This window comes from Oryzias latipes, chromosome 4 (genome assembly GCF_002234675.1).
Source record: "Oryzias latipes chromosome 4, ASM223467v1".
In the NCBI taxonomy this organism is placed as follows: Eukaryota; Metazoa; Chordata; class Actinopteri; order Beloniformes; family Adrianichthyidae; genus Oryzias; species Oryzias latipes.
Window position 1 is genome coordinate 5,379,831 of NC_019862.2, and position 22,298 is coordinate 5,402,128.

Genomic DNA, 22,298 nt, shown 5'->3' on the forward strand with positions numbered 1-22,298 from the left:
CTTGTACCACCCAGAGAGTTGTTTAAATCCGTACAGCTTACAGTTCAGGGAAACTCTGAATCAACAAACTCTTTGCGCCTCTGTAGTCCCAGGATTAAAAAAACAAAACAAGAAAAGTTAATGCTTTCGCAACCTGAAAGGGCACATTCAGCTCACTATCTGACCTTCCAATCTGCCATTAGGCCCCCACAGAACACACCAAATTGACTGTCAGAACCACCAAGAACACCAGAGAGCAAAACAGTAGACCATTCCACGGTGTCCCGTCATGAGCCCGGATCTTAATGCTGTTGAACTTTTGTGGACTGGGCTGAAATACTGTATGTGTTCTGCAGGACACACTTGAAGTCCTTTGTTTAAAAAATGGATCAGAATATCGGCCAACAAGTGAAGAAGTCTTTCTGATAGTTACAAAATCGTCTGCTTCCAAAGATTGGCTCAAAAATGTGTGCAACCAAATGTTAGATGGAGGGACCCATCGTTTTGGTCTGTTTCACTGTTTAAAAATGGTTCCATTGAACAAGAATGGAAGCCGTGGTGCAGTGATACGGCGGTCGATCTCTGATTGCCCGCCCATATGTTAAAGTGTCCTTGGACAGCACACTGAACCCCACCTTAACTCTGGTGGAGAGTTGGTGCCAGTGTTCGGCAGCAAAGCCACCATCAGTGTGTGTGAATAGGACTGTGACTATACAGCACCTTTGGCCTTTGAGGACGGTAGAAAGGCACTTTACAAGTATAGACCATTTACCTGCAAATTCTCATCAATGTCTGTTTTTCATTGGTTGATTCTCTGTTTCTACTTTTGCAGTTTTTGTTTAGTTTTTGGTCTGTTTAAGGTACAGCATGCTGATGCATTCAAGGTCATCAAAGCTGTATGGTCCAAACTAATCTACATCTGCAGACTTATTGATCATCAGTGGAGGCTGAATGGATTCACTCATGCTCCAAACTCAATGTTCCTTAGATTAGCTGATGCTTTCGATGAAATTCCCTTTTTGAGTTTTTTAAAACAACATCATTTGAACAGAGTATTGTACAACAAAACGACAGGCTGATGTTATACTGGGCTCATGTTGTCATGTATCTGTTATGGAGAGTTAAAAAAAATCCTATGAACTGTTACAAACAGCTTCAACCACCCTGAGTCTGCTGACGGGGTTGTTGGAACCTATCCCTACTACTTCAGGGTAAAAACTAGGTGCAGCCAGGTGACATGAGTACAGGGTATTTAAACCAGGGTGTATTTTATTTTGAAATGAACTTGTGTTTGCTGATGTCAAAAGTGAAAGAAATTAAAGTTGTTATTTGTAGAAAAGTATAACCCTGTTGTAATTCAATTATTGTAAATATTTAAAAGCGACATGTTTTAAACAAATGGCTTTATGGCCACAAAACTAGAACTAAAGTGAGTCTTTTTCTGAATAGAAAGTGGGATTTTGCAAATCTCCTTGCATTTTAGTTAGTAAGAAACTGGCCCAAATGATTCCTTTAACATTAGGCCTGCACGATATTAGAAAAATCTGCGATATGCGATATCAGTGTTTGAAACTGCGATGACGGTATGACTTGCGATAAATGGAAAAATAGAAAAGCAAAAATACCAATACATTTTGGTTTCAGTGTGAGTTTTATTCAAATAATTCAACACAACTTAAATTAACGTGCAAGTTTTATTCAAAAAGAAGAAAATATATTTACCATAGAACTTGCCAAAACTATGATGAATGATTACAAAAAATTTATATAGATGCCCAGGAATAAAAAAGGTTGGTGTCTCCTACATTTCCATTTTACTGCAAGTGTTATTAAATAAGTCAACATAACTTAAAATCCAAGTCTTTTTCAAAAAGGAGAAAAAGTTAAGACCTATAGCTGTGGCCAAAACATAAATGAACAATGAAGAAAAAAGATAGAGGCCCACAACTTAAACGTGACCTAGTATGAACTAGGGCTGCACGATATGAGGAAAACTTGCGATATTAGTGATCAATATTGCGATAACGATATAATTTGCAGTAAATAAACAAATAGAAAAATAAACAAAAACATCATTCCCATTTCATTGCAACAGTTTAAAAATTATACTCCAAATGACCCTCGTCGACACGGGTGACAAACATCTAACATAAAAGGACTCCATCTGATTGGTCAACAATGGGAAGGCGTCCATCTGATTGGTCAAAGCATAAAGGGATTTATTTGATTCGTTAAATGCTTCAAGCTGCTAGAAGACTGTTTTAACACATTTTGGGTTTGCGATTTATTGCGATATTCGGCGTCTTTTGCGATATGCATATTGCAGAGCTGGATATTGCGATAACGATAAATTTGCGGTATATTGTGCAGGCCTATTTAACATTGACCCCTGTTCAAGCACTTCACCAGCTCTCCTCCACCCCGTTCTCCTCCTGGAGTGATACTTTGGCATGGTTGGCCCTGAGCTACCATCAGAGTCTACTCTGTGGGGTTAATTCATCCATAGTCCAAGTTCATCCCAAGCATGCAGGACGTCATCAGCCCAGAGCGTAATTGCCAAAAATTATGGACTTATTTCATGCACATTCTTTATCACAAATAAATCTTTACTCACATCAGAGCAGGTTGTGGAAAGAGAACATTTGCATTTACGTACAGCTGACTGCAGGTTTGTGTTCAGAGGGAGATGCATGCTCAGAAGCTGCGTGCATCATTAAATCTTTACTGGCATTCACATATTTCAGAGTTTGGGCCTAGATTGGGATCTACACTGAATTCCACGCACAGATTTTAGAAATGAATTCATATTCTAAACCCGTTTTTTTTTTCCTTTTGGGGTCACGGGGCTGCTGGAGCCTATCTCTGCCACTTGTGGGCGAAGGCAGGGGACGCCCTGGACAGGTCGCCAGTCTGTCGCAGGGCCACAATAACACACCCATGCACACTCACACCTAGGGACAATTTAGAGTAACCAATGAACCTATGAAGCATGTTTTTGGACGGTGGGCGGAACCCAGAGTCCCCGGAGAAAACCCACGCATGCACGGGGAGAACATGCAAACTCCACACAGAAAGGTCCCCCATTGGTGTTCTGCTTAGATTTTGCTCAAAAGCGTCCCAACATTTTCTAGTTAGGCAAAATAAGGTAAAGTTTGAAACTCTGTTTGGTTCATCAATAGTTCGATCTATCTGCCAATAAAAAAAAACACATCCCTAAATATGCACAACTTTCAGCTCTAATAAAATAAGCACATAGAATAACAAAGTCACCCCACCACCACCACCACAGTAGTCACAAACAGCTGCTAAAGTGTAAACAAAGCTGTAAACCTGGCTGATGATAAACTGCTCTCTTTTGACTGCAGCTTCCAGTAGTCTTTTCAGAAACGATGACATTTGTTCCTTCAGGGTTGACTTTGAAACAGATTGTCAGAGCTTGGGCCGCAATCTTCCACCAACTCCTGCACAATTATAACTAATTTAACTAAATCTCACCAAAAATAACCAACTACAGCCAACCATAACTAACATTGACCAACTCTTACTAAATCTAACAATAGGCACAAACACACATGCTCATGAAAACACACACACTACTATACACATGAAGGCTTACATCTGATGCTTTCTGATCACAGTCTTGGCTGAATTTGAACTCACCATCCACCACGTCTTGGCCGTCACATCATAACACAGCTGCCACTTCACGGCACCGTCGGCCCCCCCACATCCTCTTGGTGTCTCCATGAAGGCAAAGCAGAGGCGTCAAAAGTCAAAATGACAGGACTGTGAGGAACTTTAGAAGTTTTTCCTCCCTTTATTGAATCATTCCTGTTCTCCAAGTTCAGATCCAGACTCTGCAGGTTAGAGTTTGGAGGAGGATGTTTCTGAGAAGCATGAAGATGAAGTTTGTGTTTTACTCCAAAGATTCTTTAAACAAGCCGACATGTCATTCTTAAAATAAAAAAATAACAGAAAAAAAGAAGGAAAAAACTCTGAATATCCAATCAAGGATTTTTCTCTCTGTTCTTCTGGACCAAAAAAAAGACCAACAGATGTAGATTCTTACTGTTCTCAGCTCCTACGGCTCCAAGACTCAGTATCCAGCATCTTCATCAGATCTGAGCTGAATGGCTCTGCTGTCTCCTTAAGCTTGGAACGTCTGTTTCCATTCAAATCAAGTAAATCCTCCACACATCACTGAGGCCCAGATTAACAGAAGTGTGGCACTGAATTCAGGAACAACTCCTCAGTTCTTCCCAATCCTCTTCACACAGCTGTAAATTACAGCTTCTCCTCAGACGTCAGCTGAGTCTCATCTCTGAGAGAGATCCAGGAGCTTCATCAAGTTTCTGCAAATTTGCAGCTTTCTAAGTTCAACTTCATCTCCAGATAAAATCTGATCCAGTTCCAGGGACAGAAGAGTCCCGAGGAGACTAAAAAGCAGCAATGGAGCCAACCGCCCCCTCTTGCTGCCGAGGGGCCGTCACTGCCAGGAGACGGATTACAGGCCAGAAGAAACACACGCATGAGCACACAAACGCACCAATACATGCACATTCATCCATGCACCGCAGCACACATGCAGATCATCCAATGTACAAAAACAAATGGCATGTGCCCATTTCACTTTTAATTCTGTGACATCGCCCTCATGAATCTTAGATACACCAACAAGTTAGTAACCCTTCCGCTTTCGTCTATCCCTTGCATATACAACTATTCCCTGACATCACTCAGACAAATTTAAATGGTAAAAAGGAGGCCTGAAGTGGTACGGGCCCACCTTCACTCTACCCACCTCTACAACATCCAAAAATAGGCAATGGGCAGGACAAAATAAAGTGAGAGTTTGATCATTTGAAGTCAGCCAATTGCATTGATCCACCCACCTGACAATTCAAAAATATATCTCTAATAAATCACAAATTTATACTCTTATTAAATTAAAACAATAGATTTTTATCCCCCGCCCACCCACCCACCCCACTGTTATAATTAATAATTTTAGAAAAATTTTTGACATCTGGCTGTGAATTGTTCTTTTTGGTGTAAATTTTGACTTTTTTAACCTGGGAGTCCACTGGGATGTGGTAACCTTATAAAATCAACCTCCAGTGGTCATTTGAGGAACTGCAACATTGTATGTTACCTTAGATTCCTGGACAGGAAACAAAGGACTTTGACTCTCAGCTTGCTGCTGTTTTGACCAAGATTCTTAACCAGCATTAAGCCAGGCCAGTGTCCCCCTCCTGCCTGTTCTCCAACTTTAGCCCCTCCTGAGGGGAAGACTCAATTTTATCACTGAAAATGATTACTGTCAGGCAGCCCTCACACTATGAAGGTAAAAATGTGTCTGAATGGACGAGCTTGGAGATTTGATGTGAGAACCTGTAAAATAAAATGCGAGAACTTGTGCACCAAAAATCTGCATCTGTGTGTAAAAATGTACGCACATAAAAACAAACATAGAATTTCTACAGATGTGTTGATTTATGGTTCAACATATAGATTTGGGTTGCACATTCTGTTTTACAGGTTCTCACATAAAAAATCTCCAAACTCGTCCATTTAGACACATTTTTACCTTCATAGTACACAGCATTTTCAAATGTTGGGAGAAACTGGTACAGATCCACACTATCTCTAATCTACCCTGTAGTTCTAACCCCTACCAGGGTTTAGGAAGTCATTAATAGTCCATGGAAGACGGCAAAACTCGTCACACTGCTTTATCTCTGCTGACAGTGGCTTTTATTGTAATTCAGACTCTGATCACTGAGGACAGAACTTCTCACCTGATTGTTGTTGACTTTTTTCGAGGGAACAGATAAGGTTGCTGCAACCTCTTCAGCTTCAGTTCTGGGTACAGGAGATGATTCCAGACTAGAACAGTTAATTTCTTCAGAAGCTCGATCAAGATGAAAACCAAAACTTAAAAAAAGAAAAGCAGAGATCAAGGTATATATTACTTTAGAGATTATTATTATCCCTACAATCCAACCACAAGGACCTGCCTGAGGCAAGTTGTTAATCGAATCAACTTATACGATCATAAACTCCTTTTAAAATTGAATAAATCATTATAATAGATAATGGAAAATGCCTTTGGATTAAGGTACATTAGGGCTATGTTACTATTATTTTAAAATGACAAAGTGACATTACAGCAGACAACACACTTGTGATGTCATCAAAAACTGATCAGTCCATCATTCCAGTCCATTGTGTGGTGGGCTGAACTTTAGGAAACTCAAATGTGAATGGATTTGACATTAATTCTTGTTTACTTGTTTGTACACAGATTTAATTTACACTTGATTCTCTTGAATAAATCAAAGGCATCTGGAAAACTTCACTGTTCAGTCGCAGGTATTTATCTCTGAGTCACTCTGGTTGAAGTTTTGGACAAAGATGTTCTGGATCCATTTTATGTAATTGAACTGGATCGTTAAAAAGGAACCAATGTCCACTATAAATCAGATCGGCAATCATAAATTATTATATGAATTAAATTGTTGTTAAAATAAATCGTTACACCCCTAAGCAGAGACCATCTTAGTGGAAAATTCAAACCTTTTTTAAATGGACCTTTTAAAGGCAGCATAAAATATTCCTGACATTCCCGTACTGGAATGACAAAACTGGAATAATCCAGCTCGGCTATAACAGATGCTTTTATTAAAAATGAGTGTTTTTAACAGGTATGAGCAAAATTCGAACGAAGTCCAACCTAAGGTCACAAGGACTGTTAAGCTTAGGATTTTTCCCCCCAACCTCCTGATATGATAACATTTGCAGCACCTGATTGGCACTCTGAGTTAAAGTCATCGGTAATGTTGGGAAAAGATTAAACACACCATGATGATGCCATTCTGCTTGAAGGAGCTTTAGAGCCCTCAGTGTTTGATAACTTGCCTGGGAAGCAGTCTACACTACTACCTGACGGGGGGACAACTTCATGAACGACATTCATTCTGTTGAGGATCATTTCAACAGCAATTTTTCCAGGTAGCTTGCTCAGCAGTTCCTAAATGGACCCGCCTCTTTCCAAAACATCTTTCCCCTGCAGAGGTGGCTTTCCTGGGGGATTGCCAGGGTGTGGTAAAGGAGTGTGTATCACCCCTCACAGAGCGACCACAGGAGGTCAGAACTTGAGAAGCAAATGTCAGACCGCTGTTTTGAGCACCATGGCGCCTTTGCTACTGCACTTGGAGATCAACCCCCCCAACACACACACGCCAGCCGCATGTGTGAGCAGAAACAGTCGAGCTGTAATTAGTACTTTGGTCAATCAACTGCAGTTCCCGCCCACTCTCTTAATTACACAATTAACTTGTGGAGAGTAAACAGAGAGCCAACCCACACCATAGTGGTGGGGGTTGAAGGATCCGAACACTGCATAAATGTGTAAAATGTGTGTGTGACTGTGTGTGAGCACAGGAGCAGACCTCACAATCTGGGATTCTCCTGGGGAGTCTGGTAATGCAGTGATTTACCATCACTATCATCTCTGTCAATGACAGGACGGCGGCGGCCGCGGCATTGCAATGGTCTCCAACACGTCAGTGACGTCACAAACAGGTGACCTGCTCCTGACACAGCAAGGCAGCCTGTGAAATTTGGGATTATAAAATAATATGGAAACCAAGTCTTAGCTGAGAGTCAAGTCTAGTAAGTCCATTAAAAAACTATTTACCCAACCCAGCCAAAGGCCAGGAGGTCACTTCCTGTTTGAAGAACATTATAAAACCAAAAAAATGAAGCCACTAGAATTTCCAGGTACCATTAGTGAGTATCTTACACAAGTTATTTTCCATTCACTTTAATGTTATGTGGTCCCAAGGATCTTTTCATGATGATGATGCTGTTTTAAGCCAAAAAACAAACAAACTGTTGTTTCCTAGTATATAGTTACTGCAGAGCAGCAGGAGTTGGTTAAAAATCCATATCTGCGCTATAGGCAGGGTTAGGTGTGGAGCAACCCCGACCCCCCTTCCCGTTGCTGAGAGCTCGGAGCAGAGACCTTGTGGCCCGCCCTCCCTATTTTCTACGTCACAACTAATAATCTTTATTTAAACTGTATTGTTTTGGCTGCTCCTGATTCAATATAAATATGAAGAAATATTCAGAAAGGTACGGAGCCCCTAAAGGACCATTGAAAAAAAAAACAATTGAAGTAAAAAAAAAAAAAACTAACTGGTGCTCACCAGTCAGTAACGGTCGGGTTTCTGCTCACTAGTGAGCACCCATTACTGACTAGTGAGCACTCATTACTGACTAGTGAGCACCCGAAAAGCAACTGTGAGCCTAATTTTCTTTACATGTTATCAATCATCAGAAAAATGTCAGAATAACATTTTCATCAGAGTGGGTATTTAAGTTCTTTTACGATCAAATATAGGCTGTTCTAAGGAAATTTTCTTTTTCATTCACAGATGTGAGTATAACCATCAGCTTAAGGACAGCCCCACAGGGCTATTTAGACCATTGTTTTTTTTTTAAATAAAGTTTTGTGTTTTCCACATGTGTTCCATGGAAGAATTAAGGAGGTCTTCTGACTGAAACATTATACAAACACTTAAAGCAGAACTGAACACACTGAGCTGAGCAATGTTTTTTTTTTTTTTTTTTACCTTTCTCACACATTAATGTTGTCCACATCATGTGTTTACTTGTTAGAATGACACAACAGAAAGTGCACTTTTTTAGTCCTCCTTCCTACAGCCTTGCAGTATCATGCATTACTTGTAAATTGTGATATGCATGGCTGGGTTCAAATTGCCCAGGTCACATGACCAAACTGATCACTGTAATTACAGTCGCTGCCACTCCATTTTTATTTATTTTTTTACTAAAAATGTTGGTAATTTTCCTTAGGTTAAATAAATAAAATATTTAACTGCTTCTGCATCAGATCTAGAGTGAACACGCACGTTAATGTATACTTTGGTTCAGAAAAACAACCCCGACCTCGCGAGGGCTTTTACTCTGAAAAACCGGAAAAGGACCTTGCGTTTGTTTGACGGGCGGGAGGGAAAGCTGCCGTTTGGATCTCATCAATATGTCGAGGTTAGGAAGGGGAGGCCGCGCAGATTCTCTGGCGGGTTTCCGACCAAAGATTAAAGATGAGGAGGAAGTCCCGGCTGGCCTGCTGAAAGCCGCGCGGAAGAGCGGACAGCTCAACTTGTCCGGCCGCGCGCTCACGAAAGGTAACGCTAGTGTTTGCGTGTACGTGATTGGGCGAGGCGGACCTGCGCGCGCTCGCCGCACTGGGCGGATGCCTTTATTTTTTAATCCCTATCAAAATAAAACTTCTGTTTGGTTATCAAAAAAAAGTAGTTTACAACTACTTTAAATAATTAAAATTTGGTGCCTGTTGCTTGGCAACTCTAAGCTTCAGCTCTCTCCATTGGTTTTCTATAAAATTAATATCCAGAGAATGGTTGTAGCAATCATTCATTGGTCGCCTTGGCTGTATGTTTTAGGTCATTATACTGTTGGAAGACTTATGTTAAACCTCCTGGTGGGAGAACGAGGTTCTCACTCAGGATTTGACGATACATGGCTCCACCATCCTCCCTACCACACTGTGAAGTAGCCTTGTGCAGAAAACCAGCCCCAAAGCATAATATTTCCCCCTCCATGCTTGACAGTAGGGATGCTGTTCTTGGGGTCGTAGGCAGCATTTCTCTTCCTCCAAACACAACAGGTTGAGTTAAAGACTTTAGCTGTGGTCTGATTTGACCACAACACCTTCTCCCAATCCCTCTATAAAAGACGAAGGTGTTTGTTGACAAACTTCAGGCGGGTCGCACATGTGTCTTCTTAAGCAGGGGGGCTTTGGTTCCTAGTATCCCCAATGGTTTTCTTAGTGACTGAGGTTCCAGCTGCTTTGAGATCATCAACTAACTTCTGCCGTGTTGTTTTAGGCTGATTTCTCTCTGTTCTCATGGTCATGGAAACCACACCAGGTCAGATCTGGTTTGGAGCCTCAGACCTAAAGGTGGATTGATGGTTGATAGTCTCTTAAACCAACAGTTGTCACCTTAACCTCCAGCATCTTGCTGATAGTTTTGTAGTCCATTCTGGTCTTGTCCAGGTCTACAATCGTCTCCCTCAAATCCACTGGAAACTCTAGTCTTTCCATGTTGGAGAGTTTGGAGTCTGACTGATGGACTGATTCTGTCTGTCCATCAGAACTGAACAGGTGTCTTCAGTTCAGGTAACAAGTTGAATAGTAGAGTCTAACTGGTCTGTGTGAAGCAGAGCTCTTAATGGTTACTAAGAGATCAAATGTTTAAACTCAAACTTAGACTCAAATACTTACAAAATGTATCTCTCACTGTTATCAGTGAGAGATTTTTGTAGCTTGAAAGGGAAATGACCCTTTGATATAATTCGGCACCTTTACGAACTCAGCAGCTGAGAATTGGGGGTGCATGTGTGATCATGGCGCTGGGTCTGTGGAACACCTGCTGGTCTGTGATTCCTTTCACTTGGACATCCAAAGCTTCAGTGCAATTTCATGAAAGCCCTTCGTGTTCATCTCTAATGTGAGCGTACTCCACTGAGGACAGAGTTAAGGTGGAATGACTGCTTTCCTCTGCTGGACATTATGATGGTGTGTCTCAGTCCCTCAGAGTGTGTACCGGGTCAATGAAGAGGCCCAGCAGAATGTTTCGTTTGGAGCTTCAGATCGTTGGTGGGAACAGACGGACCTCACCAAGCTGCTGCTCTCCTCCAATCAGATCAGTCAGATATCTGAGGACATCAGACTGCTGCCTGCACTCGTCACGCTGGATGTAAGTGTTACAAATACGTCTGTGATGCTCTGCTATGAGAACTGCTGCAGCTTTCACAGCTGTGTGAAGCTGCAGCCTGACCTCACCAAACCTGCCTGCTGGTAAACATGGACGGCAAAACTAACACTCTAACTTACTGTTCGGTTAAGGCATGCAGAATCTACTGATGGACAATATTTAGTGTGACCATCCACCAAAAACAATGAAGGTGCTCCTAAAGACCTGGAGAACTGACGTTGAAGAACTGTTCCTTTAAAAAGGTTCTTTGCATTTCCCTGATTTGGTAACTGGGAGTTCTGGGAGTTCTATCAATAATTAAAAATTATCACAATAAAAGCCCCACAACACACATACACCGTACACAAAAACAAACTGGAAAAAAGCAACTATAATTCAAATTAAAGTAAATAAATCTACTTAAAAGCAACCTTAAAAGATTAGTTTAATTTTTTTTCTTGAAAACCACCACAGTGGGCAAAGCCCTCACCTCCCCAGGCAGGCAATTCCACAGGTGAGGTCCACAGTGCTGGGATGTCGCTTCGCCGCAGGTTTTTGTTCTGACCATTGACTGTGGATGCGAAGTGGGCCCAGTGAGTGTGACCCATAGAGAATGGTTCACTTCCAGGTCCAATTAAATGAAGGCACTTCAGTTGCGGTTCTCGGCAACCCATGTTGGAACTAGAATTTGTCAATAAGCAGTGGTCCAAGTCGATCTGAGTTGTTGTTTCTGTGGCAACCACTCTTGCCAATCAAAAGTGAACTTTTGGAAGTCCAACCCCCTACTATTTGAAAGCAAGCTACACGAAATCAGTCAAACCTTTTGAATGTTTAATGTGAGACCAACATACTTTTATTGAGGTATCTGATTATTCTGTTTTTAACTGAATAACTTCCAATAAAGAAAAAAAAATTGGATTATCAAGAACATGTTAAAAAGGTATCAGAGAGCAAGAATGGCTATTCTGACCAATACAATGACTGAGCAACAGAAGTCTATGGGATTTTGGCAGCAGGTACTTCCTGTTTGGAATGTCAGGGGGGAGGAGTCACTCGGTCCAGTTCTCGTATACAGTGAGTGGTTCTGATATTGGGGACCACTAGCAGACCTGCACCTGAGGACCTGAGGGCTCTTGGAGGATGATAAACTTAAAGTGGTTCTGATAAAATATAAGATCCAGTTACATGAAGACATTTATAAACTAATACGATAATCTTAAAATCATGTCTAAGGCTGGCTGGGAGCCCTTGCAAAGGTTTCAAAGATGGAGTCATGTCCTCCTTTCTGGTCCTGGTTAAGAGCCGCACAGCCAAGCTGTGGCAGATTAATATCACATTTTTCTTAACAAAAGAAGGGCATAACAACAATCTGTTCTAGATGTTTTAAAAGCATATTTTAGTATTTCAGCTCTGGCTCTGGAGAGAAAAGGTCTCACTCGAGCAGTAATTCTTGGATTATAAGATCCAGTGTTTTTGCAGTGACTTGAAATAACCAACCAGAAATGCATGTTTCCTTTCAGCTCCACGACAACCAGCTGAACACTTTACACAGCGCCATTGGAGAGCTGCAGGAGCTGCAGACGCTACGTCTTAGGTGAGCTCACATTCAACACATCCTGAGACCTCACGCCAGATCATGTGACCTCTTTCTTGATCATGTGACCTCAGGCTCATCTTGGACATTAAATGTTCTTAAAGCCCTTTCTGCTTGTAATTAGTCACAATCAGCTGTCATCACTGCCAGTGGAGGTGTGTATGCTAAGGAACCTGCGGAGTCTCACCCTGCAGCAGAACCTATTGGAGAACCTTCCAGAAGAATTCGGACAACTGGAGAACCTGACAGAGCTGGTGAGTGATTTTTCAGTGGGGATGGGATGAGTTATTTTAATGTGAAAGGGCCTGTTGTGTTCACTGCCTGCAGGAACTTGGGTAGTCTCTGGCTCCTGCAGACGTCTGTCTTCTGTCTGCAGGATTTGTCCAAGAATCGTCTGACAGACCTGCCCCAAAGCCTTGGCCGTCTGACCGGCCTGCAGAAGATCAGCCTGTCTCACAATAAGCTGAGCTGTCTTCCTGACTGCCTGTCACAGCTCACAAGTAAGGGCAGCAGTTCTTCTCTTGACCAGGAGAGGCGCCGCTGAGGCCCATCAGAGGTCACAGGTCATTCTGGGGTCACAGAAGGTTTTATTCATGGTTGTATCTCATACCTTCAAACTCACATTTGATGTTCAGCAAGGAGGATGAGAGAAGACAAAGATGGATTTTTATTTTGAAGATTTGGAGCTGAAGTTGAACGTCACTGTTGGAAAACACTCGTGCCTATCTTAGACAGAAGTTCAGGTGAAAAATGGCAGATGTCCAGACCTCCTGAGGTCTTACAGGGGGGACAGCACATAGCTGAGCCTTTCATGAGGTGTGGGTCTCTAAGGTTCTGGTCTGCTTCCACAGACGTGAAGCTGCTGGACTGCAGCAACAACCAGCTGAGCGACGTTCCTGCCAGCCTGGCTCACATGCTTTCTTTGGAGCAGCTTCATCTCAGACACAACCGGCTGCAGCGGCTACCCCAGCTCCACGCACCTGCCCTGAAGGTGAGCACCATCCCAGTCAGTCAGTACAGGCCCACACGGCCCGGTCCACCTCCGCTTCGGTGATGGAGCAGTGTGATTGCAGGAACTCTACGTGGGAAACAACCAGGTGGGGGTGCTGGAGGCGGAGCAGCTGGAATGCCTGAAAGCCATCTCGGTTCTGGAGCTCAGAGACAATAAGATCCGAGCGGTTCCCGAGCAGATGTCTCTACTGCATACACTGACCCGCCTGGACCTGACCAACAACGACATCGGCAGGTAGATCTGTGACATCATCCCCACCTTTGCAGGCCACGCCCCGCTCACCAGAGAGACTCCTGTCTCTGTCAGTCTTCCAGCCTCCCTCAGCCTGCTGCCCAACCTGAAAGTGCTGCTGGTGGAGGGAAACCCTCTGCGGGGGATCAGGAGAGATCTTCTGACTGTAGGTGTCACCAGAACACAGACACGAGCTTCACAGCTGTTGGGTCATACCGAGTCACGACAAACAGAAGCTCATGGTGGGCCAGACCGCTGAAAGAACAAGTGTTTCTGCCGTCAGAACCTCAATGTTTTCTGCTCCACCATGGTTTCGTGTTGAGTTCTGCTATCCTCTGTTGAACCTCATCTTCCTTTGCATCACAGAAAGGAACCAATGAACTTCTAAAGTACCTGAGAGGAAGAGTGAAAGGTGAGCTCTACAGCTTCAGCAGGAGAGTGAACTTCTGTTTTCTTCACGGATTCTCTCTGTGGTCCTTCTGCAGAGGAACCTGAAAGCTCAGAGGACCCCCCCACAGCCATGACATTCCCCTCCCAGGCCAGAATCAACGTGCACAGCATCAAAACCCTGGGGGTGCTGGACCAGAGGTCAGCGGTGGACCTGGGAGTGCGTGCAGGACACGTCCATATGTTGTGCAGGTGTAACCCCGGGGTTTCTGCTCAGTGACATGCAGGTAGACTCCATCCCAGACGAGGCGTTCCTCGCTGCTGAAGGTCAGAACGTGGTCACTGCCAACTTCAGCAAGAACAAGCTGACCTCCATCCCTGCCAGGTGTGTTCAGGTACTCCAGGACCCCTCCCCCCAAGACCCTGTCCCTGTTACAACAGATTCTGTGTTTAGGCTGCTACAACTGAGCTCTTCCCTGACTGAGCTCAACTTAGGCTTCAACCAGCTGGACCACTGCGGCGTTGAGGTGTGCAGGCTGCTGCAGCTGACGCACCTGGACCTCAGGTATGCCTGCAGGAACACACATTTACACAGGCGCGCGCACATATCAGAGCAGTTCTCCTTGTCTTTGTGAAGACACAGTCTGGACTAAAGACTGATCTTCACACTGTTTGGGTTTTAGAGGAATGTTCTTATGTCCCACCCCCTCTTGAACATTAAGTCATCCTGATTGATCTTCTACACAGTTTGTTGGAAGACACAGAGAAAGCTCTCAGTGCATTGATGGTGCTCTGCTGTTTCAGGAACAACCAGCTGAAGGATTTACCCGCCGACATGGAGAACCTGGCCAAGCTACGCTGCATCATCCTCAGTTACAACAGGTAACTTCAGAGGAGCTGCTCATATACAGTACAGACCAAAAGTTAGGACACACCTTCTCAAAGAGTTTTCTTTATTTTCATTTCAATGAAAATTGTAGATTCACACTGAAGGCATCAAAACTATGAATTAACACATGTGGAATTATATACATAACAAAAAAGTTTTAAACAACTGAAAATATGTCATATTGTAGGTTCTTCATAGTAGCCAACTTTTGCTTTGATTCCTGCTTTGCACACTTTTGGCATTCTCTTGATGAGCTTCTAGAGGTAGTCACCTGAAATGGTCTTCCAACAGTCTTGAAGGAGTTCACAGAGATGCTTAGCTCTTGTTGGTCCTTTTGTCTTTCATCTGCGGTCCAGATCACCCCAAACCATCTCAATTGGGTTCAGGTCCGGTGACTGTGGAGGCCAGGTCATCTGGCGCAGCCCCCTATCACTCTCCTTCTTGGTCAAATAGCCCTTACACAGCCTGGAGGTGTGTTTGGTGTCATTGTCCTGTTGAGGAATAAATGATGGTCCAACTAAACGCAAACCGGATGGAATAGCATGCCAGTGCAAGATGCTGTGGTAGCCATGCTGGTTCAGTATCCCTTCAATTTGGAATAAATCCCCAACAGTGTTACCAGCAAAGCACCCCCCACACCATCACACCTCCTCCTCCATGCTTCACTGTGGGGACCAGGCATGTAGAGTCCATCCGTTCACCTTTTCTGTGTCGCACAAAGACACGGTGGTTGGAACCAAAAATCTCCAATTTGGACTCATCAGACCAAAGTAGATTTCCACTGGTCTAACGTCCATTCCTTGTGTTCTTTAGCCCAAACAAGTCTCTTCTGCTTGTTGCCTTTCTTTAGCAGTGGTTTCCTAGCAGATATTCTACCACGAAGGCTTAATTCACACAGTCTCCTTTTAACAGTTGTTGTAGAGATGTGTCTGCTGCTAGAACTCTGTGAGCCATTGACCTGCTCTCTAGTCTGAGCTGCTGTTAACCTGCCATTTCTGAGGCTGGTGACTTGGATGGACTTATCCTCTGCACCAGAGGTGACTCTGGGTCTTCCTTTCCTGGGACGGTCCACATGTGACCCAGTTTCTTTGTAGCGCTTGATGGTTTTTGTGACTGCACTTGGAGACACTTTAAGAGTTTTCCCAATTTCTCGGACTGACTGACCTTCATTGCTTAAAGTAATGATGGCCACTCATTTTTCTGTACTGCTTTTTTCTTGCCATAATACAAATTCTAACAGTCTATTCAGTAGGACTATCAGCTGTGTATCTATAGCAGTGTTTTTCAACCAGTGTGCCGCGGCACACTAGTGTGCCGTGGCACACTAGTGTGCCGTGGGAGATGGTCAAGTGTGCCGTGGAAATTGCCCTCATTAACTGATCTAAAAGCATTTCCCATCTCCAGGAAATCAGCTCTTTGTTCATCCAAACAGGTCCTGATAAAACACTGAGTAGTTAGGAATATAAACGATCATAAAATACTTTTTTCTTTGTGTTTATTTGATTCTATTAAAGACATTTTGATAAGAATGACGGTAACGCGAAATAGCTGCAGCTATAACTGTGTAAGGAAAAGTCCCGCAGCTTTTACTGTCTCCACGACTCCACCAATCATTCTTGAAGGCTTAATCACATGTCATCAGTCTGACCAATCAGAAGTGTTAAAAGTCTCCACTTCCTTGTTCCAATTTAGCTCATAACTCAGTCAGTTCCGACAAAAACACCAGCTAAAGCTCGTCTTTAGCGGTGTAGCTTTCCACAGAATCCGGTATCAGACCGTGGAACAAGTGAACAAAACCATGAAGCTCAGAGACGCGAGTCTTTCTGCCGTTTTCTCGCAGTTTTCACACTACATCTCCCATGATGCATTGGCTTAATGAGTCGTCCTTCTTACGCGTCTTGAAAACACAACGAACATACAGTTTGTATGTAACTTAACTTTTATTACATCTTTTAGAAAAACATCTGCAACTTCCTGCTTTTTCTGCCACAATTATCACAAAAATGCACGTCAGATTGCCGGGGGGGGGCTGTAGATCAAAACAGACTATGAGTTTCTGCTTCTTTTTTTTTTTTTTTGGGATGCTGGTGTGCCGCGGGATTTTTGTCAAGGTTAAAGTGTGCCGTGGCTCAAAAAAGGTTGAAAAACACTGATCTATAGCATATATATATATATATATATATATATATATATATATATATTGTGGACTAGTGATCAGAAACTTGGGAACAGCTCAAGGAGAGAGGGGGCAGAGACAATAGGGTGGAGGAAGTTCCTTGGAAGGCTCCAATGCTTGGTCTCTTTCTGGTTCAGGCTTAGCTCACCATCGACATAAATGACCTGGATAAAGAACAGGACCCATTAGATCCAGAAAATTATATTCTGTGTGAACACAAGTTCTTATTCTAAATACAAATTGTATTACAGTTAGGTAAATGGATTCTCTCATTTACCTAACTGTAAATTGCAATTCAGTTCATAATTAAAATCCTGTAAGTGAATCATTAGCACTGAACAAAGCACATGAGAAATAGCACATAAGTGTGTGTTTCCATTCAATAGAATGGCTTTTCAAATAAAGTGCATTTCATTGCATTAGATAAGACACCAGAAAAAGATTAGATTATCAGACAAAATAACTAAAGAACCTTTACATTGATTAATAATCAATGTGGTTACATTAACAAAACATTTTACCATATATACACATTCAGTGTAGACAACATTGTAGAACACAGAAATTTGGCATAGATAGCAGCTGCTAACCGGTCCACGTCATTCATTGACGAGAGCTAATGCTAAGCTAACCAAAACAAGGGAGGGAGTGTGAACTCTCCGTCAAATACGCGGCTCATTTGCGGCGGGTTTAGACTGATAGTTGGCTCCTACGAGTTAATGGGTCGTAGAACAAAGATCAGGACATGATCGAATGATTTTAAAAGTAAAACTGAAACCAAACATACCTCGTTTAACCTGGCTGTCCCCTCATGCATTGTTTGTGACAGCTTCTTCTTCTTGTAGTTTAAATGGCGGGAGGCACCAACGTGAAGGTGCATTACCGCCACCTACTGTGTTGGAGTATGGGTCGAAGTGGGGGGGCTACCTAACTAAACTTCTCCCTTTCTATGGAAGCGATGGTGTAGCATAAATAAAAAGAAAAGTCAAAACCAGAAATGCTTTTTCATTTTCAAAATTAAGCTGCATTTCTGGTTTTCTGGTTTCTTTTTATTTATGCTACACAAGCGCTTCCATACCTTTCCCAATGTTTCTGCCATTCTGCCACAATACGACTCCTAATAATCGCCCTAATTTCCGTTCTGCCTAAAGGAATTTCCATCTCTATACCCCGTTTCAACGCCCTTTTTGCCAGAAAATCAGCCATTTCATTTCCCACTACCCCCCTATGTGCTGGTACCCACATAAATCTGAGGCGTATCTTCAATTTTTCCAATCTGAACAAACTTTCATAAATTAAATACATTAGATCTGACCTGCTATCAGCAGAAAAAGATTTCAACGACATCAATGCTGATAATGAGTCTGAACATGTTATCCCATCTCCAATTCTATTCTGTTCTAACCAGTGTAAACTATAAGATATTGCCAACATTTCAACTGCAAAAACTGAAAGATCCTTTGACGTCTTAATTCCGACGTATTTTCATAATGTAGGGATACAGAAAGAAAAAAACAGTTCTCATTGTGTCTGGGTCTTTAGATCCATCTGTATATATGGGAATAAATGAAGCATGGATTGAGTCTTACCTGTCTGCTGTTATTTCATCCCAGTTTCCCTTCCATTTGCTACCCTCCATCTTCCTGTGGAGATACAAATCCACTTGTATGGTTGGAAAAACCCAGAAAGGAGTGCTGGGTACAAAACTGTCTTAACTAGGGTTTTACCATGAATCTTTGTTTCTCTTGCTAATCTATCTAATTTCCAAGCAACACTTTCGTTTGTCCCATTATCACTTTTCCAACAAGGAGCAGTAGCTCTCCTAACCATGTCTTCTAGATCTACACAACCCTGTGTTTTCACCCAATAGTTAAGCAACAGCTGTTTAATTCTTAGTTTCAATGGTTGATCATCCATTTCAACTTGTAATGACACAGCAGGAGTTGACCTCATAGCCCCAGTGCATATTCTCAAAGCCTGATTTTGGATGACTTCTATTTCATGCAATAACGTTTTGCATGCTGTATTGTAAACAATAATTCCATAATCTGTGACTGACCTAATCATTGTAATATATATTTGTTTTAAAGCCTGTGCACTAGCTCCCCACCCAGTGCCTTTCAAGCATCTCATTATATTTATGACTTTCTTACATCTCCCTACTATACTATCAATATTCTCTTTCCATTTCGACTTTGTATCAAATATAACTCCCAGATTCCTAAAACTATGCACTTGCTCCACTACTTCTCCATATAATTTTAAGTTCAACAGTTTCACATTTCCTAGTAAAAACCATGCATTTTGTTTTAGTCACTGAAAATTTGAATCCCCAATTATAGGACCAGTTTTCCACCCCCGTAATATGTATCTTTCTCTCCATATAATGAATATTCCGTCCCCTCTTCCACAAGGCTCCATCATCTGCAAAAATTCACATCCAATGGAATTAAAGATATCATTAATCCACAAAACCCTTTTGTGTTTATCCAAGTTCTCTCGTCTTCTTGTCCTTTTTTTCTTTAAACTTTATTGAGCAAGTATACAATAAGAGAAGAAATGCAGAATAACGTGTCAAAAAATGTCAATAACAAACAGCCAGGAGTTAATAAGTAATAATTGAAAATCACACTTCCTTTTTGTTCCATTATCCACTACGTATCTATTAGAAAAAGACTTTCCTATTCTAACTTAAACATATCTATCACATAAAAATCCCTAAATCCAATTATAAATTCGTCCATTAAGTCCTAACCTACCTGGTAATTTTATCAATAAACCCTCTTTCCAGACCACTTTCTATATAAAAAAATATTGCAACCAAATATTCCTTATCTACTTGGGCTTTCCTGATGTCCGCTTCTAGGCAGACTACAGGGTCCATTGTCCCTCGACTTTTCCTAACACCATTCAAATCCAAATCAAATCAAGCCTGTTGGAAGGCCACACCCATCCTACTTGAAAGCCAGCTCAAGAAAATCTGTTAATGTTAATGGGCGTGGGGGTCAGCAGGCACCACCTACTATTGTTGAGGCATATAATTGGTCCATTTATAACTTGAACTACAGAACATATATTAAAAATATGAGGACTACTAAGAAGATGTTAATAAAAGAGCTAAAATGGTTTTTCTGACCAATAGAATGACTGAGTTACAGCTGTTTATTTCTCTATAGAAATCTATGGGATTTTGGCTTCTTGGAACAAGGTACTTCATGTTTGGAACGCCAGGGGGAGGGTCACTCAGTCCGGTTTTATATGCAACTAGACAAGATGCTGAGACTGAGAGGGTGGGGGTCATCCTTAAATTTTAACCTTCGTGTTTATTGTGAAAATGTAACATTTTAGCAGAAAATGTATAAAAAAAACGAGACAGATCTGACAGATCACTAAGAGGGTGGGGCTGCATAATGGGCATGGTTCACTGTATCCTAACAACCCAAGGTTTCTGGTCTGAATCCCAGCAAGGCTTGCAGTCTTCCCCAGATTGACTGCAAAGGAGGACTGCACACCTGTGCAGGTGAATTGTGCTTTTCACATCTGCCATTGGCTCCTTTCTATTGGCGTCACAGGTTCAAGTCCTTCCCAGAGGTGCTCTACCAGATGTTTTCCATGGAGACGGTACTGATGGCTAACAATCAGGTCAGCAGTGTAGATCCTGCCCGACTCGCGAGACTGGAGCACCTGTCGACCCTGGATCTGTCGAACAATGACCTGCTGAGCATCCCTCCTGAACTCGGCCTGTGCACCAGCCTCAGGTGAGCGGCTCAACTGACCCACCTCACTGACCATGTGTCTGAAGGGTATTGCCTTCTGCTCTTCAGGAGTCTCAGTCTGCAGGGAAACCCTTTCCGGACACCCCGAGCCGCCATCGTCGCCAAAGGAACTGATGCGGTTTTGGAGTACCTGCGCAGCCGCATACCTGCCTGACGCACGTTTTTATCTCCACGAATCCAACCGTGTGTCTGCTGATGTACAATCGGTGAAGTTCCACACAAACGACAGATGTTTATTTCGCATGAGAAAACGAGGTTGGTTTACCCGCGCTAACCTGCAGGAGGCGTGGCTCAGGAAAAAAAAATGCAGATGACATTTTTATGCAAAAACATCAAACCCCCAGCTAAGGACAGGATGGTCTGAAGATTCTACATCCAAAAACAGGAAGCAGGGGATCCCAGAAAAGATTTGTTCTAATACATTTTCTTCCTCTTTGCTATTCTGGGCCCTAACGTGAACACGTGATGGAGAACTTCAGAACAAGCTGGGGTTCTCTGAACCTGCAGGGAGGTCCTCTCCAGAAGGTCCTGAATGTTTCCCCTGTGAATGTTCTCTGGAAAGTTCCTAACAGCAGGAGAACAGCTGCAGTTCTGGTAGGGGGTGTTTGGGTGAATGTACCCAGTGTTCTCTGGATGTAGACGGACATGAACAGGTGACATACATACATGTATACATGCAGTGAATAGAGAAAGAATAAAATGTCAAAATAACCCGTGTGTGTGACTCTGTCCAGATGTTTAAAGTCTCACTCTGGTCATCTTTTGAAAAAGCGTTCCCTCAGGTCTTTTAATCATGTTTGAAACCTAAATTAAAAGTCCTGTGTTGTTTTCTAGGACATAGTTTCTGCAGAGCGGCTGGGGTTCATCAGAAATTTGCCTCCGAGTTGTGGGCAGAACTGCTGTGATGGAGTAAGCCTATTCTGTTTTTTAAAACTGCATTTATTCATCTGCTCCTGATTCACAATGATTTGAATAAAGAAAAACTCAGAAACTCCAACATGAGTAAAACGACACAAGAACATGTTAAAAGCACCGTTTTTTTTCGATCAGGTGGGTGTTTAAACCAAAACCATGGCTGCTGCTTCTCTGGCGAACAATCAAGTTGTTTCAAAAAGATCTCCACAGATTTAGAGATATTATTGAACACATCTGGTCTTAAATGATCAGGGAAGCCAGGCTTTCTTCCAAGCACTTTGATTCACGATTCCATTTCACGATGACACGGTCATTTATGACCGCACTTGAAGATGCACACCTGAGAATTTAGACTTAAATCCCTATCTTCTTGATGAGGTTATAAAAAGTAGAAGTGATGAAGCGCCGTCTGCAGGCAGACGGAGAGCACAAACCGCTTTCTTTAGTGATCTGTGGAAGGCTTTTGCTCCAGCGTGTCCAGAAAACAGACAGGAAGTTCACTATAGAATAGATTTAACCCGACCCTTCCAAGTCTTC

The 22,298-nt window shown here is 42.5% G+C and overlaps 1 protein-coding gene across 1 annotated transcript; it reads left to right on the forward strand.

The window, feature by feature from the left end:
• The first annotated feature begins 8,971 nt into the window (after positions 1-8,971).
• lrrc40 (leucine rich repeat containing 40) lies at positions 8,972-21,558 on the forward strand. The gene is made up of 15 exons (XM_004067639.3): positions 8,972-9,191; positions 10,615-10,784; positions 12,302-12,375; positions 12,500-12,629; positions 12,752-12,875; positions 13,227-13,366; positions 13,449-13,621; positions 13,694-13,784; positions 13,985-14,030; positions 14,104-14,206; positions 14,283-14,390; positions 14,460-14,570; positions 14,810-14,887; positions 20,643-20,828; positions 20,895-21,558. Exons 1-15 carry the CDS (start codon positions 9,044-9,046, stop codon positions 20,998-21,000), a joined length of 1,788 nt encoding a protein of 595 aa, XP_004067687.1. The 5' UTR covers positions 8,972-9,043; the 3' UTR covers positions 21,001-21,558.
• The last annotated feature ends 740 nt before the right edge of the window (positions 21,559-22,298 follow it).

Coding starts and splice junctions, on each gene's coding strand:
- lrrc40 (XM_004067639.3), top strand. CDS start 9,044: ATGTCGAGGTTAGGAAGGGGAGGCCGCGCAGATTCTCTGGCGGGTTTC. Junction 12,376..12,499: donor CTGCAGACGCTACGTCTTAG/GTGAGCTCACAT, acceptor GCTTGTAATTAG/TCACAATCAGCTGTCATCAC. Junction 14,391..14,459: donor CTGACCTCCATCCCTGCCAG/GTGTGTTCAGGT, acceptor TTCTGTGTTTAG/GCTGCTACAACTGAGCTCTT.